At 32.6% G+C, this 16,351-nt stretch overlaps 1 protein-coding gene across 1 annotated transcript; it reads left to right on the top strand.

The window, feature by feature from the left end:
• The first annotated feature begins 10,618 nt into the window (after positions 1-10,618).
• NCED4 (nine-cis-epoxycarotenoid dioxygenase 4) lies at positions 10,619-12,991 on the top strand. Its single transcript, XM_039041094.2, has one exon. The coding sequence runs from the start codon at positions 10,988-10,990 to the stop codon at positions 12,749-12,751; it is 1,764 nt and encodes a 587-aa protein (XP_038897022.2). The 5' UTR covers positions 10,619-10,987; the 3' UTR covers positions 12,752-12,991.
• Positions 12,992-16,351: the final 3,360 nt, after the last annotated feature.

Raw genomic sequence — 16,351 nt, 5'->3', positions numbered from 1 at the left:
CATGTGAGTAATGTAGATATACTTAATGGTTTAATGTCGAACAGAGGATGACGGTTGCCCGAACATCTCTTGAAGCGATGCCATTATCTCACGGGCCGTGGGCATTACCTCCTGTTTCTTATTTAGTACATGAGATATACTTGCTAAGATGTAGGTTCGAGCTTTCTCATTAGCCCTTACCCATCGATCATAGATGTCCCGAACATTTCAGTTCGCTGTTGTACTGGGAACCGGAGGACATTCCTCCATTAACACAAACCTCAAATCATCCACAACTAATATTGTATTGATGTTGGATTTCCAGTTTAAATATCGTTCACCATTATATTTGTCGGAAGTTAGCAGTTGTATGATTAAATACAACATTGCTGAAAAGTTTTAAATAAATTCTATTAAACTTTATGTATCTAAATCCAATTTTAACAAAATAATAAAGTACCCAATAAATCTTTATCTATTTACAATGATACTTTAGTGATTTAGAATAGTTGCTACCGAGGGGTAGTCAATAATTCCTTCACTGAAGCAAGATAAATTCTTGACCAAATACTATATCAAAATAACTCTTTACTCCTATAGATCTTTTGGTTATCGTTTTCAGTCAAGATCTTTACTAACAATTAGTAATTCTTGTAAGTGTGACCCGCCATTTTTAAATCTTATAGAACGTTATGAATATGCCCCCGAAATGGAAGACAATACCCAAGATGAAACTATAAGACCCTATTCATTACTGAAGCTTGAGTTGTTCCGAATCCTATATTACAACCCTCCATGGGGATCATTGTGGTTAACGACTAGCTAGTGCCGCCTAAAAATGACAGGATGCACAACATAGGAATCTCACGGTTCTAATTAATGGAGGAGACTGTAGAACAATGTTGACACCTTTCCTTCACCCACTTACTATGAACTACTTTCCTTATTCACCTTGTTATTGACCCATGCAGACACTTTCTGAATGGAGAAGTCGCGGTAAAAGCAACACGAAGCCGAGCATGGATTTCACGGTGTGAACTCTTGAGGACGTGAGAGCTAATAACTATATATCGAATATATTGTTAATCTCCCACTGGAGTATTCTATATGTTTGGGTATCTATTTGCTTAGATTTAAAAACGGCTAACTTTTAACAACCTAAGTCTATATCATTATTATCCAAGTATAACATTTATATTTGGATATAACCCTATGATGTCTAAGTGTTTAAACTAGTTTTAAACCTCACACCACTCACACAAGCTCATAAAATAAGTTAACAATGCTCAATCTTTTGGTCATAATCCCAGGTAGGAGGTGTTACGTAAACTGTCAACTTAAGTACCCCTAGCCTTAGACAGGTTTATAAACCGTTTTGAATTTGTAACCATATTTTATAAGGTAACAATTTATTTTAATGGTTAAAACTAGTTGTTAACCTAAGTGAGCATATTATGTCTCTTCGTTATGGATTTTAAAGTTTAATACAATTTTACAACAACTTACAAAAATTAGACATGCTAAACATCCACAACATTCATCAAAGGCATTTTAATACAACATTTATATTAAAAGATAACCCTATACATGCATACTATATATTATAACAATTTATAACATACTTTCAATGCATGTAACATGCTTCCTACGGTAGGATTTTAAATCTATATGGTATGTTGTATGCATATATAAAATTTATTTAATTATAACATACATCACATGCATAAACAATTAAACACATACTTATATGATTTTTATTTTTGGTTTTTGGCATTTTTAGGTAAACAAAAGCCTAAATATAATAAAATAGTAAGAAACAGTTTCAAAACCGCTTTTGGACCGCTCAAACTGCTCCAAACCGAACCTAAACAACTTGAACCAGACCAGAAAAGTTTGACCCAGACCAGCCATAACCATTTGAGGCCGAACCAGATAGGACGTCAAGAAAAACCGATCGAACCGGCTGCTCTCGCTAGTTCTGGTGTCGCTTGGTTCAGCTCTCGCTCAAACTCGATCACTCGCTCCATGCTCGAAATCTCACTTGAATTTGATTCAAAATCTTGCTTAATTCGATCTCTCGCTCGAAATTCAAGTAAAATCTTGCTTGAACTAGAAATCTCGCTCAAACTTGATTCAAAATCTCATTTGAACTTGAAATCTCGCTCGAAAATTCTATCAGAATATCGTTTGAAATGAAATCTCGCAAGAACTTACATCAACATCTCGCTCTCGCTGGTAAGAGAAATCTCGCTTGAACTTCAACAACGAAATTTAAGTAGAAGCTGATGAACTGGAATCTATAACTCGACCTTTTTCACTTCTTTCTTCAATTACATCCTAATTTCAACTTCAAGTGACTCCATATGAATTATAGACTCTTAAACACATGTTTATGCCCATCAAACAAAAGCCAATTATAAGAGAAACAACATAATTGAAAGGATTAAAATGCCAAAACACTGGAAAAACCATATCAGCATACTATTTCATGCAGTTCATGGAAAAACACCCACCAAACTCAAATTAACAATAGTTAAGCGCTTAAATCATGCTCTGATACCAATTGTAGGAATGATATATCACGTAGCGGAAGACTATAGGATTATTAAGCACTTAAACTACGTTTAATTCGAGTTTTGAGCATGCTATACATATGATATTCAAAAGAGAGTTTGAAATGCATATTACCTTTGAAGATTCCTCCACAAAATCGGCTGAAAAATACCAAGATCATGCTTGAATCACTGAGAGGACTACCACTGAGATCTTCTCTATTATGCTCAAACTGGAATGTGTGGTTGAAACACTTGAACAAATTGAGTTGATGAAGAATGAGAGTAGAGTTATCAATTTAGAACTTTTCTTTTTTTTTCAATCTCTCGCTGATCTTCATGCATAGAGCTTTAATATATAGGTAAAAACCATGCAAATTTATCAGGTTGCATGTTGGACAGCTCTAGCTTGAAGACTAGTAATGGATGTTGGTGATTCTCCAATAAATATGGTTAGTGGATTTTTTCCAAAAAATGAAAAAATCCACTAACTAAGAATGTTTTCAAAAAACATTTTTATTTTAATTTAGTTTTATAAACTTAATTAAAAATAATTATTAAAAAAAACTAATTTTTTAATTGATTTTTAATTAAAAATAATATTACTCTAATATCTAAATATTAAAATAATATATATCACTAATAAATAAATTTTATATTTAAATCATAATTTAAATATTAATTGATTTTTCCAATTTTGTTTAATTTCAATTAAAATAAACGTTTATAATTGTATCATATACAATTAATCAAAAAACCCTAAATTCATACATTAATACTCAATTTGTTTTTTTTCAATTTAGTGAGCTAGTAGAGGGATCTAATGGACCTACAGATCATGAGCTCCAACGATCTGTAATTAATTCGTAAACTCTTTAATCGAATTAATTACTATTCGTTAACTATCAAGACACACCACTATAGCTCGATAGTTGTACTCTCCTTACTGTAGATATATTTTTATCCATATAAACCATAATCAGCAAGTCGATCCTTCACAGGTTGTTCGTAATCACGGCTAGGTTAAAATTACCGTTTTACCCCTGTAAATACATTTCGTTTCTTAAGTTCCCACTGACCCTCTAATGAATAATTTGATTCATAATACTACTTATGAATCAAGTCCTTTCTCTATCATGAGAAGGCGGGACCCCGATTGCTCAAGACCTAGAATCAATACTTAAAAGAACAACATATCTGCTAATCCTAAAATGGATAGGAGTGAATTCCATCTTGCAAGGCTATGTCCCCACTATTCATCCGGTCTTATCCCCAAAATGGAAGGCTTATTGAGTAGTGTTGTTGGACTACTTTCAACTATGCAGATTGACTACTTTCAACCATGCAGATTAAAGGATAATCCCGAATAAATAGGAATTCATAGCTAACTCAGGATTAAGATCGAGTTATTCTAGGTTACTTAAGTATGAAATAGTCAGTTTTAATAGTAAACGGTCATTGTAAAGAAAAGTGACTATTTCGTAGTCCAGTCTATAAGCAAACTCATTGCATAACTTGATCCTGTTTATGTCACCACATGAAGTTAAAAGTATTCATACTATAGCCATGGATATGTTTATTGGATTTTCATAATAGAATACAAAATCAACAACTTTATTGAATAAAATAGAATAAAAAAGTTAGAAGGCATCACATTAATTATTTTTGGGTGATAAGACTCTCCTTTTGGTCTTCCAATTAGCACAAGCATGTGAGACGTCCACCAAACTCACATTAGTCTATGTACTCACTCTTCCAAAAGATAGGTACCCCTTGGGACCCAAACCTAAAGCCTAAGGTTTGAGTACAAAATGGAGGCTTCCAAATCAAAATTTTCCAATGTGGGATTCTCCAACCAAAGGTTGGTTCCCTCTTATTTTTGAAAATTAAAATTTCACCCAACAATTTTATATTTGAAAATAAAGAATAGATATGTTTTAGATATCAACATTTCATTTTTTCTAAAAAAAAGACTCAAATAATCCAAACAAACCAAACACAAATGGTTCAAGGTTGGATTCATTACTTTATAAAGTCTTTTCCCTTGAATTTTACCATACCAATAATTGCATTAAGTCAAAAAGATACCCTCGACCAAACATGTGAATACCTATACCATCTAGTTTGAGTTTTCGTTTCAAATTAAAAAACGAACCATCTTATTAAAAAATAAACTTAATTAGTTAGGACATTACATTTTGAATGCCGCCTAAAAAATATTTGAATGTCCACCCATATAATAATATTATTATTAAAGACACACTAAGCAAATTTTGCAATAGTGGGCACAAAACTTTTTAAGTTAAAATCATTTGTTGGGAAATAAACTAAGCCACATGCATATAATATACCAATGTTATTTTTAGGCGAAAAAAATTATTTAATTGTGATCTTTATTTGAAATGAATATGAATATTGCAATTATCGATCTTTAATAGAGTCAACGGTAGTTAATGAATATTGATTAATTTAATTAGTTAATCTTATATCATCGGAGCTTATAATATGTGGGTCCATAAGGTCTCTTACTAGTTCATAAAAGATTAAATAAGAATGAATTAGTTTTGGAATAGTTTGAATTGTTCAAATTAAATTAAAGAATTAATTGTATAAGATACAATTTTATACAATGTTTATAATACATTATAATATAAAGTTAATTTTGAATGAGATTTAAAATTATACTTTATTAAATAAGAGATGAATATTTGAATAAAGATTCAAATTATTTATATGAATATGATTCATATAATACTATAGGTTAAAATTGATACGAATGAGATTCATATTAAATTATAGGTTATCTGAGAGTATATCATTTGAATATGATTCAAATTAAATTCAATATGTGATATTTAATTTATTAGTTAATTAATTAATCTTATTAATTTAATTATATATATTAAATTGATATTATTGATTTAATTATATTAAAATAATAATAATATTAAGAATGACTCCCAAAGAGTTATTCTTTATGTTGGAGCGAGAAGTTATCGAGAAATAACTTCCCTCCTCTCTCTAAGATATTATGTTAGTGTGTTATGTAGAAGAATGAAAAAATACAGTGATTTTGGATCTCAAAAACTCTCTACAAACTCTCATTCTCTCTAAAAAAAATATTGATTCCTTACCAAAATTTGAAGAGCCCACACCTTCTACATAAATTGTCATGTCATACATATGCATAAACCTAAAAAAGAGGTCATTTGTTGAATGAGAAATATTGGACCAATCACAAATTGTCACGTCATTTCTCAAATTATGACAGAATTACCAAATCATCAAATTTGGGTCCAATTAAAGGTTGACATGTGTCCCAAATTGGAGTGATGACATAAATTTACAAATCCCGATGATGCTATGTATTTTCATCATTACCGTTGATTGAATAAAATAATTTGGTCCAATTTGATATTATTATTTGGATTAAAGTCTAATTGAGCCCAAAAAGAAGCTTAATTTGATCCAAATGTCAAATAAGACCTAAATCGAATTAGCTGGGCCTAAGGGTCAGATCCATGGACCAACCAACCAAGCCTAAAACCCACCTATAGACAGAGTAGTTCTCTTCATTTGTAGGGGTTAGAAATTTTACGCTCTAGATAGCCTAGAGAGAATTCTCCCAACAATAAGAAGATTCTTGACTTCTGAAGTTGACCATAGCTGAAGATTAAAGTCCTGAGGGTACAAGCATTCTTCCAAAACTTTAACTTCAAGAATATCACGCGCTCTGCTTCCTCAAGTCGAGCGTACGCATTCAACTGGGAGAGAATCAGAGGTTCAGGTACTAGAAATTGACCTGCATCCACATCAAATCTATATCAACACAAGTTCAACTCTACATGACAAGTTTCTCTTGAAACCTCGTGCGAACAATGTTTTCAAACATATGCTTGGTAGCAGATTCAGAAGTAAAATTTCAATTAATTTTTTTTTTCAAAATGTGTTTGATAATATATTTGTAAACCATAAAACTAATTATAGTTACCTACTAATATATTAGGTTGAATATAAACAAACTAATTAACTTATGTACTTGGTTTATGTTACCATTTTTGTATAATTATCTTATTTTTTTTTGGTATAATTATTATTTTCTAATTATATAATATACATTTTAATTAAATAAAGATAATTAAGTTTATAACCTAAAATATTGTGTTTGTTATTGTTTTTATCTTTTTAAATATATTTTTTATTTAAAAATTCAAAATCTAGATACACAGAAGATATAAAACAAAATATGCTTTTAGAATTTGCATTGTATATATATTACAAAGTTTGGAAATAATTTTCTAAAATAGAATCCATACTACTTGTTGAAGACATATTTGTTGAACTCAGTGAGTCTAAATTATTAATCAAATAGATTCTCTGTTTTCTATTTTTTTTTAAAAAAAGATTATTGTTAAACATAATCAACCCAAACATATTATTGTTAATTTTTTTTTAAGAAAATATTTCTTTCCAAGTATGACTTAATTTAAGTGTGTTGTATGTTTTAAATTATAGTGGATTTCAAATGTCAATGTATGTGCTTATATGATTTTATTATTATTTTTAATTAATAATAATTATAATATTGTTGGCGCTCGAATCTCATTCGCTTAGTTGTCGTTGTGAATCCCTCGTGGGATTGACTTTTGACCTACTTCTCCCCATCTGGTCTTGGTGCTTTTGAGCATAAGTGTCACACCCCCTCCCAAGCTTATCTTTTTCACCCACAATGAGGCGTGAAGATAGTAAATACCACCTTTTTGTGATACTTATTGTCCGTCTTGACTTGTCTTGCTCAACTCGGTATTCACTAGCCTTTTATGATCTGAAAATACTTTTAAGAATAACTTATTTTATTACAAACAACTTAATGTTTATACAACTTGCGTTTATACAGATCCTGGATACAACTTAAACAACTCCAACTCTAAATTACAGAAACATAGTACTTAAACTGTGAAGTGTAACCGACCTTGACCTCAAGCGGTTCCTCGGAACTTTTTTCCTTCGCTCTCTTGGGGGAAAACAATACATTTGGAAAGCATGAGCTGGGAGGCTCAGTGAGTGGTGCTTTTATAAGAATATAGGTTTTCCTTTTGAAAACTTTTTACAAATCATTTAGATGTAAATCAAAACCAGAATATCGAAATATTCAATTAATTTCCAGAATACAAGCGTCAACTGATAAAACATATTAAGCAGTGGTATGGCATGATCATAAATAAATCCCGAATAAGATCCACGTAAACCACAACCAATTTCTGAAAATCAGTCCGTGAACTCATTATCACCTGACCATATGCACATATCAGCATATAATCTCGTCATAGGCTCAGAACTGGACCTACAGTTCGTCTGACCATCCTATATGAGAATTCTTTCACAGGCTTAGAATCTAGACCTACATATCTTTCTGACCATCCCATGCTGTCCTTCAGGGTATAATAATACTTCAATAGTTTGAAATTTAATCCCTCAAATCATCTTCAAGTATGATTTTCCCAAAACCAAGTCGATACCAAGTTGGTATTAGAGCGAAGATTTTGGGAAACCTGAGGGTTCTGTGGTAAGGAACTAGAATAAGCTGATTACACAACCAGGAAGAGTTAGAAGAAGAAAGTGAGATTTAAGGGAAACGTGGGAGTTAGCCAAGATCAAAACAAAAGATTTGAGAAAACAAAAACTAAAAGTTAGGTTGGAAAATTAGAATTTACCGGAGTTGTATAAACATTGTTTTTGTTATAATAAAAAGTTTTAAGTTAATTTATTTTTGGTTAATTGTAAGGTTAAACAAAATCGGGTCCAAATGGATAGTAAGTATCACAAAAGGGTGGTATTTGTTATCTTCACGCCTCCTTATGGGTGAAAGAGGTAAGCTTGAGAGGGGGTGTCCCAATAAGAGATCTTTGCACTAATGTTCTGCCGAGCATACCACATGTCGATGCCTTAGTTAGTACATGAAGTGTATACTTCACTAAGCACATAAGAATTAAGGTTAAAGCTCTCATTTTAAGGTTTCTTACTCTTCCTCTTTAAGGTCGTGAAATGAACCTTTTATAATGCCTTTCCTCTAACAGTCGCCTACAATTATGTATAACTCTAGTATATATTTATCGACTTGGTTGGTTGGCCCAAACCATTTAGGCACTAACTTTTTGAACTACGTGTTCCTCTATGCCTCCTCCTGGTATTTCTTGAGCTTTGTGTCCTGCCTTGGACAATCTTCAATGAATACTAATAATTAAAAAAAAAAATTATTAGGAAAATTCTTATAAATAGAAATTTTTTAAAAATATTTACATTTTATAGTAAAAAGTTCCAAAAGTATTTAATATTTTTAAATATTTTTTTTATATTTTTAAAAATGTCCCTTATTTTTATGTTCTATTAAATATTATTTATATTAAGAAGTCTAGTCTTTAATTTTGATTAATCAATTAATTAATACAATGATGATGCGTGCAGCATTTAAACATATAGTGGACATTTATTGAAAAATTTGTGGATATTTACATTACACATGTATACCTTTCCAAAATGATAGGGTATTTATTAATTAATGCAATTGTATATATATATATAAAAGGTAAAATTATAAGAAATAATTGAAATATTCATTGACGAGTTGATATATATATTCGTTGATAAATCTATAAATCGGAGTATTCAACTCTAATATGAAAGTTTAATAAATATATTTGGTATGCTATATAAATAATTATGAAGTATAAAAATATCATTTATTAGTTAAAAAAAAATATAAATACATATAACATTACCAATAACTTATTTAGAAAGTGAAAAAATTTATTACTAATTTAAATGACTTTCATAAATTATTTGATATATATATATATATCAATCGATAGAGCCATATAATTTAAACTTCAATATTGAGATCAACAATCATAGTTTAATCATTGAACTACAAGTTTAGTTGTTGAATTTTTCCGTTTGTATTATTTTGATTTCTAGATTTAAAAGAAGTGTCTAATAAATGTCTAATAAACTTCTAAACTTTTAAAAAGTATTTAATAGGTACGTAAAGTACTTTAAAATATTGTAATAGATCTTTCAATTATGTACCCATGTTTTGCATATATATTTAATTATTTATTTTGAGAAAATTTATTTTTCTTTCAACGTTTATTATTGCTTTTCTAAATTGTTTATGGTATCAATTGATTATTTATGTTTGTTGTACTAATTTTTTATTTATTTATGTTCTATGATTTTGCTTTGTGAACCACGTAATTGATGTTCGTGCAATGTCTAAAGTTCGTGTTTGCCTAATAAGAGAACAAAAAATGTTACACATGTCTACCATTATTTAATGAGCCTTCTTTTTCTCTTTTTAGTTTTTATACCAAAAAATTAGTTGAACTAAATGATGAAAAATTATTTTTTGTAATTAATAGTAATGTAGTGAAGGGTAATTCTAACTTAGCTATAATAACTCTAAGTAATATAAATACATATTAATGTGTAATTATAAGAAAAAGAAATCAAGTATATTACTTTTTTGGGGGAATTTTTTTTTGGTCAAGGACAGTTTGATTTTAATGTGCCATAGATTAAAATTAAAGTTGGCCTAGGCCAGTTTAATGCCAAAGACGTTGAAGCTTCAATTTTTTTAATAAAACATAATAAAGAGGAAATAAAATGTCAATACTTATTAAATAATAAACATTTTAACTTATTTAAAAGGTTTATTTATTAATTTAAATAATATATTTTTATTTTTTTTAAAAAAATATATCTCATTATTGACATGTTATCAATAGTTCTATCAATATTTTTGTAAAATTGAGACATCCTTCTACATCAATATTTTAAACTTTATTATTAACATGATGTGATATTTTATACAAAGAATTATGTAAATTCTTTTACACCTAATTCTTTAGATCATTTTCAAACTTAAAAGATAAAAATTTCATATGAAAATTGATAAATAAAAACAAAATCAAATTAATACATTTTTTGTCAAAAATTAATAGGTTCAATAATTCAAATATATATATATATATATATAAATTATATCATTAGTAATAAATAAAAGATATGGATTTAGTAAAGAGTTAATCGATAGAGATAATAGATTATGGATTGAATGATATAATTGCCAACAAAATTACCAATAAGAACATAGCTCAACTGATATAGTACTACTATTGACTTCAAGGTCGGAGATTTGATTCCCTAACCCCACACTTTTAAATTATAAGATTTAAGAAAAAAAGATAGAAAAGATTAAATGGAATAATTTGGAAGGAAATAATAAAAAGCCAAAAACAAATTTGAGTTCCTATTTTGCCCTTCCCAGCCTTTAAATTCCCATCATCACCTTTCAAAGGAGTTGTGTGGACCAACGTTTATGAATGTGCCTCTGAAAAAGTTGCAGAGCCTTCAAAGACACTATCTTCCACTCCTTTTCGAATAATTTCCCCCCAACAATGGACGCCATTTCTTCCTCTTTCCTCTCTGGCGGAAATCTCCTTCTCTCTCCGCCAATTTCCATCTCCCGGCCGCCCATTTCAACCGCCATCTACTCTGTTCTCACCGAAGAAACCGTAAAAAAAACTGCTCCCCGACCAGATGCCGATTCTCCATCGCCATCTTTGCCCCGACGAGCTTCACCCCCTCCAGCTATTGCGAAGGGCTCTTCTACCAGACGAATTGAGCCATCTCTACCGGCCAGATTCTTCAACGCCTTCGACGACTTGATCAACAACTTCATAAACCCGCCAGTCAGTCCGTCGGTGGATCCACGGTACGTCCTCGCCGACAACTTCGCTCCGGTGGACGAGCTTCCACCGACGGAGTGTGAAGTCATCCATGGCTCGTTGCCTCCATCTCTCAACGGAGCCTACATTCGTAACGGCCCGAATCCTCAGTACCTTCCTCGTGGGCCCTACCACTTGTTCGACGGCGACGGAATGCTTCACTCTCTTCGAATCTCCAATGGCCGTGCCGTTCTGTGCAGTCGTTATGTGAAGACTTACAAATACACTTTGGAGCGTGACGCTGGCCATCCTGTTTTCCCCAACGTATTCTCCGGCTTCAATGGCTTAACTGCCTCCGCCGCACGGGGCGCCGTCGCCGCCGGCCGGGTGTTAACCGGCCAGTTTAATCCGGCGAATGGCATTGGCCTTGCAAACACTAGTTTGGCTTTCTTCGGAGACCGTCTTTACGCCTTAGGTGAGTCCGATTTACCGTATCCAATTCGATTGACTCCGAACGGCGATATTGAAACTCTCGGCCGCCATGACTTCGACGGAAAACTTACTATGAGTATGACTGCTCATCCGAAAGTAGATTCCGACACAGGCGAGGCATTTGCATTTCGGTACGGTCCGTTGCCTCCGTTTTTAACCTTCTTTCGATTCGACAAAAACGGAGCCAAACAGTCCGATGTGCCGATATTTTCTATGAATCGACCATCGTTCCTACACGATTTTGCAATTACTAAAAAGTACGCTGTATTTACAGAGATTCAGATTGGATTTAACCCTATGCAGATGATAGAAGGACGATCTCCAGTCGGTTCAGATCCATCCAAAATTTCAAGAGTTGGACTAATTCCTCGATACGCTAACGACGAATCGAAGATGAAGTGGTTCGATGTACCTGGATTGAACCTGGTTCACGCCATTAACGCTTGGGATGAAGACGATGCTGTAGTTTTAATTGCGCCAAACATTCTCTCCGTCGAACACACGCTGGAGAGGATGGATCTGGTTCACGCCTTAGTGGAGAAAGTCAGAATCGACTTGAAAACAGGAATAGTAACGCGGCGGCCATTGTCGACAAAAAACCTAGACTTCGGAGTGATACATCCGTCGTACGTCGGGAAGAAGAACAGATTCGTTTACGCCGGTGTCGGAGATCCAATGCCGAAGATTTCGGGAGTGGTGAAGCTCGACGTATCTCAGGAAGAACGCCGAGACTGCATCGTCGCGTGTAGGATTTTCGGACCTGGTTGCTACGGCGGCGAGCCGTTTTTCGTGCCGAGGGAAAGGGAAAGTTCCGAGGAGACACCGGCGGAGGAGGACGATGGATATGTCGTCTCGTACGTTCACGATGAAAACTCCGGTGAGTCGAGGTTCATAGTCATGGACGCGAAGTCGCCGGAGCTCGAGATTATCGCCGCCGTGAAGCTGCCGAGGCGGGTCCCTTATGGTTTTCACGGATTGTTCGTGAAAGAAAGTGACCTATAAGCTATGAAATGCTTCGTATCTTATTAACACAACCGTTATTTTAGGCCGAACCGGACTTTCAACCAGACCGCTATAGCCGGTTCTCCCTTTGGTGCGGTATCATTACAGTGTATATATGCACTCGAATTATAGAAAAGGTATTCATATCGTTGACGCATAAAAATAATTTAAAGGAAGAATTGTATGTCAATTAGCAACCAACAAAGTATTAAAGTTAAATAATTTCATTTCAACAATAAACTGTGATCGTCAATGCATCTATTCTTACATGTGTATAGATTTTTCCAGATGTCGAAGTAATAAAATGAACGATTAAAATTGCTATTTAAATAATTTACAAAGTAAATTTTATCTCAGAATATAAATTGATTTACTTAGAAATTTAATACATAAAATTATAATTAAGTCTCCACATATTTGAATGATTACAATCATTAGTATATAATTTTAATTATACAACCCTCAAAACTAAGCTAATATTTTTTTAAAAAAAAAGAAAAAAAAAATGATTGAGGAAGGACTTTGTGTGTTTAAATTTTATATTCCCCCTCCATCGTTACTTTTGAACTATTTAGTAAGTAGGTTGCAGAACCTTTAAGAACATTGTGCACTATTTAATACTTGGTTATCCAATCTATATGTGTCAAACTCTACTTGACATTGAAATATGTGGTAATATTTCTTCCAACATAATTTTCTTATCCTTCTTTTCTCTCGTTTTTTTCTCCCCTTTCCTTTTCTCATTTATTTTCTCCATCTTTCTCCCTTTCTTTTCTTATTCTTCTATGTTTTCCATTCCTTCTTTTATCCTCTTTTATCCATTTCACCCTTCTTTTTCATTTCTTTTTTTATTTACTCCTCTCTTTCACACCCCTTCTTCTTTTCTTATCTTCTCGTTTTTCTCTATTTTTTTTTTCAATTTGATAGCATTACAAAAACTGATCAGAATAGATTATCTAGTGTGATCAGCCAGCCGACATCCCCACATACTCTAAAACCATAAGAAATCGACTGATAGGAACCAACTAATCAATGATCGGTGATGGTTTACTTACGTCGCCTGATGATCATCCTTAGTGTAGCTTTTATGTGTATATTTTCTTGAAACTTATGTAGCTGTTATAAAATTTTATGAATGCAATTTTTTGGTTTGATTGGAAATTATAATCGAACTAAAATTTTTGGTTTAATTTGATTTTGGCAAATCCAAAACTTATTATATATTATATAAAATTAAAAATTGAACTGAATATTTACCATTAAATTAGGTTGGATATATATATATATATATAGAAACTATTCGATTAGGTTCAGTTTGATTAACCTAAACACTCCATAATGTTGATTCCTAACCGTGATCTTATTCTTTGCAACCCTTCTTCGTAAACATACCATCATTGCAAAACTGTCATCGTAGAATTATAATGACATGGAGTTGAATGACAGTATTTAATGTTAATTTTGAAAACTGTAATGATATGTGTTCAATGACATAACTGTAATGGAAAGCTGAATTTAATATAGTGTTCTCTGAAGCAGATCTACTTTGTTAGAGGAATGGATTACTAATTAAACAAAAACATCTACATTATAAAATCACAAAAATAATAAAGTATGCGTCCATGACTATGAACTTGGTGAAAATAGCTCCATAATCTCCTCATGTAGTACACGTGGCAACTTTACTCCAAATGTCCAACATTCAAGACCTGCAAGACAACGAATGTTGTGGTCTTGAGTAAACATGGGCTTTCAACAAAAATAATCTTTATTCATTTTTCCTTTTGCTAATTTTGTATTTGTTGTAATTAATTAATTTGGAAGCCTAAATTTAGGTTTTTATTGTTAGTTAGTTTGGCAATACACATGGGTAGTGGTGTTGGTTCCTTGTAAACCACTAACCCGTCGGAACTGTTGTAATCAAGGGTATTTAAATCCCTTTCTTGAGTTTAATAAAATTAACAAACTTTTTCCTAAAATCAAAGTTGGTATCTGAGCATTTTTTTTCCTGACAATGGAAAATGAAAACGTTGGAGATACTGTCTCACAGCCACAAATCACTACTTCTAACTCGAAAGCCATCAATGTCAATCAAACTACAAACTCTTCCTTTGGTCATCCTCTAAACATTGTTCTAACAGTGAAACTTGATGAGAGAAAATATTCTCTATGGCGTAGCATGGTTCTAGCCGTTCTGAAAGGCCAAAAACTTGATGGTTTTGTTCTTGGAACCAAACCAAATTACTTGTTGAATTCATCGCATCTACAAAAGGAGAAAGTTTAGAATTACTTAGCAACCCAAAATTTGAAGATTGGAACACTGTTGATCAAGCTTTACTTGGTTAGCTACCGGGCTCAATGACATCTTCAATAGCATGTGATGTCGGATTACAAAAATTCAAGAGATGTGTGGACTGCCTTGGAGAAACTATATGGGGCATCAAGTAAGGCCCGTATGAATCAACTCAGAAGTGCATTGCAAAATACCAAAAAGGGAAGTATGAAGATGGCTGACTACTTAACCTGTATGAAACAAACTTCTGAAAGTTTAAAGCTTGCAGGAGAAGCGGTGACTGAAAGCTATCTAACATCATGTGTTCTCTCTGGACTAGAGGCAGAAGTTTTGCCTATTGTTTGTGTGATTGAGGAAAAGAACATCCCATGGTATGACTTAATGTTTGAAACTAATCTTTTTCGTTTGAATGTGATCAATCCAAGTAGCAATGTAATAGAAGCTAGTGCAAATTTTGCTTATAACAAGAAAAATCCATCTGGAGGACAGAGCAGTCAAAGTAATAATAACAAGAGTTATGAAAAGATGAACGGTATCAGAGGAGGAAATGAAAAAGGAAGAGGTCGAGGAAGATACTCACCTTATAAAAGTCACTCATTCAAGCCTACTTGTCAAATTTGTTACAAGTATGGGCATTCTGCTGATGCGTGCTATCACAAGTATGAAAAGGATTTTTCTGGAGGACAAGGATAGACTAGTTCAAATTAAAAGGAGGTTCAAGCCAAAATTCAGCCTACATAGCAACCCCTGAAGTTGTGACATATCCAAATTGGCTTGTAGATAGTGGGGCTACTAGCCATATTACAGCAGACCTTGGGAACCTTAACATCAAATCCGAATATCATGGTAAAGATACTTAACCGTTGGTAATGGTCAAAAACTCAAAGTTCAACATATTGGTTCTAAGTCTTTCAATGTTTCATCTACGGATTCACCTATTTTTATTAAAAATATCCTTCATGCGCCTAACATTACAAAGAATCTTCTTAGTGTTGCTAAGCTTACTGTTGACAGCAATTGTTTTGTAGAATTTCACTATAATTTTTGTTTTGTGAAGGACAAAACAACAAGGAAGGTTCTGATGTAGGGGATGCTTAAAGATGGCTATTACCTCCTCCTATGTCGAAGTCTCCTCACATAAGCTATCCTAGTTTCAACTTTTCAAGTTCTAAAGCATCTTTGAATTCTAGTTTAGGCCAAGTGTCTTGCAATTCCAAAAGAAAAGTTAATAATCCCTTTCAAACTTTTATTGTTACCACTCATGTTAAACATTATGAAACCTCTAAACATGTTTGTCATTGTAGGTT

The sequence above is a fragment of the Benincasa hispida genome, chromosome 1 (genome assembly GCF_027475165.1).
Source record: "Benincasa hispida cultivar pf3 chromosome 1, pf3_genome.v1.1, whole genome shotgun sequence".
NCBI lineage: Eukaryota > Viridiplantae > Streptophyta > Magnoliopsida > Cucurbitales > Cucurbitaceae > Benincasa > Benincasa hispida.
Note: the sequence above shows the minus strand (reverse complement) of the source record. Positions and strands in the feature narration are given on the sequence as shown.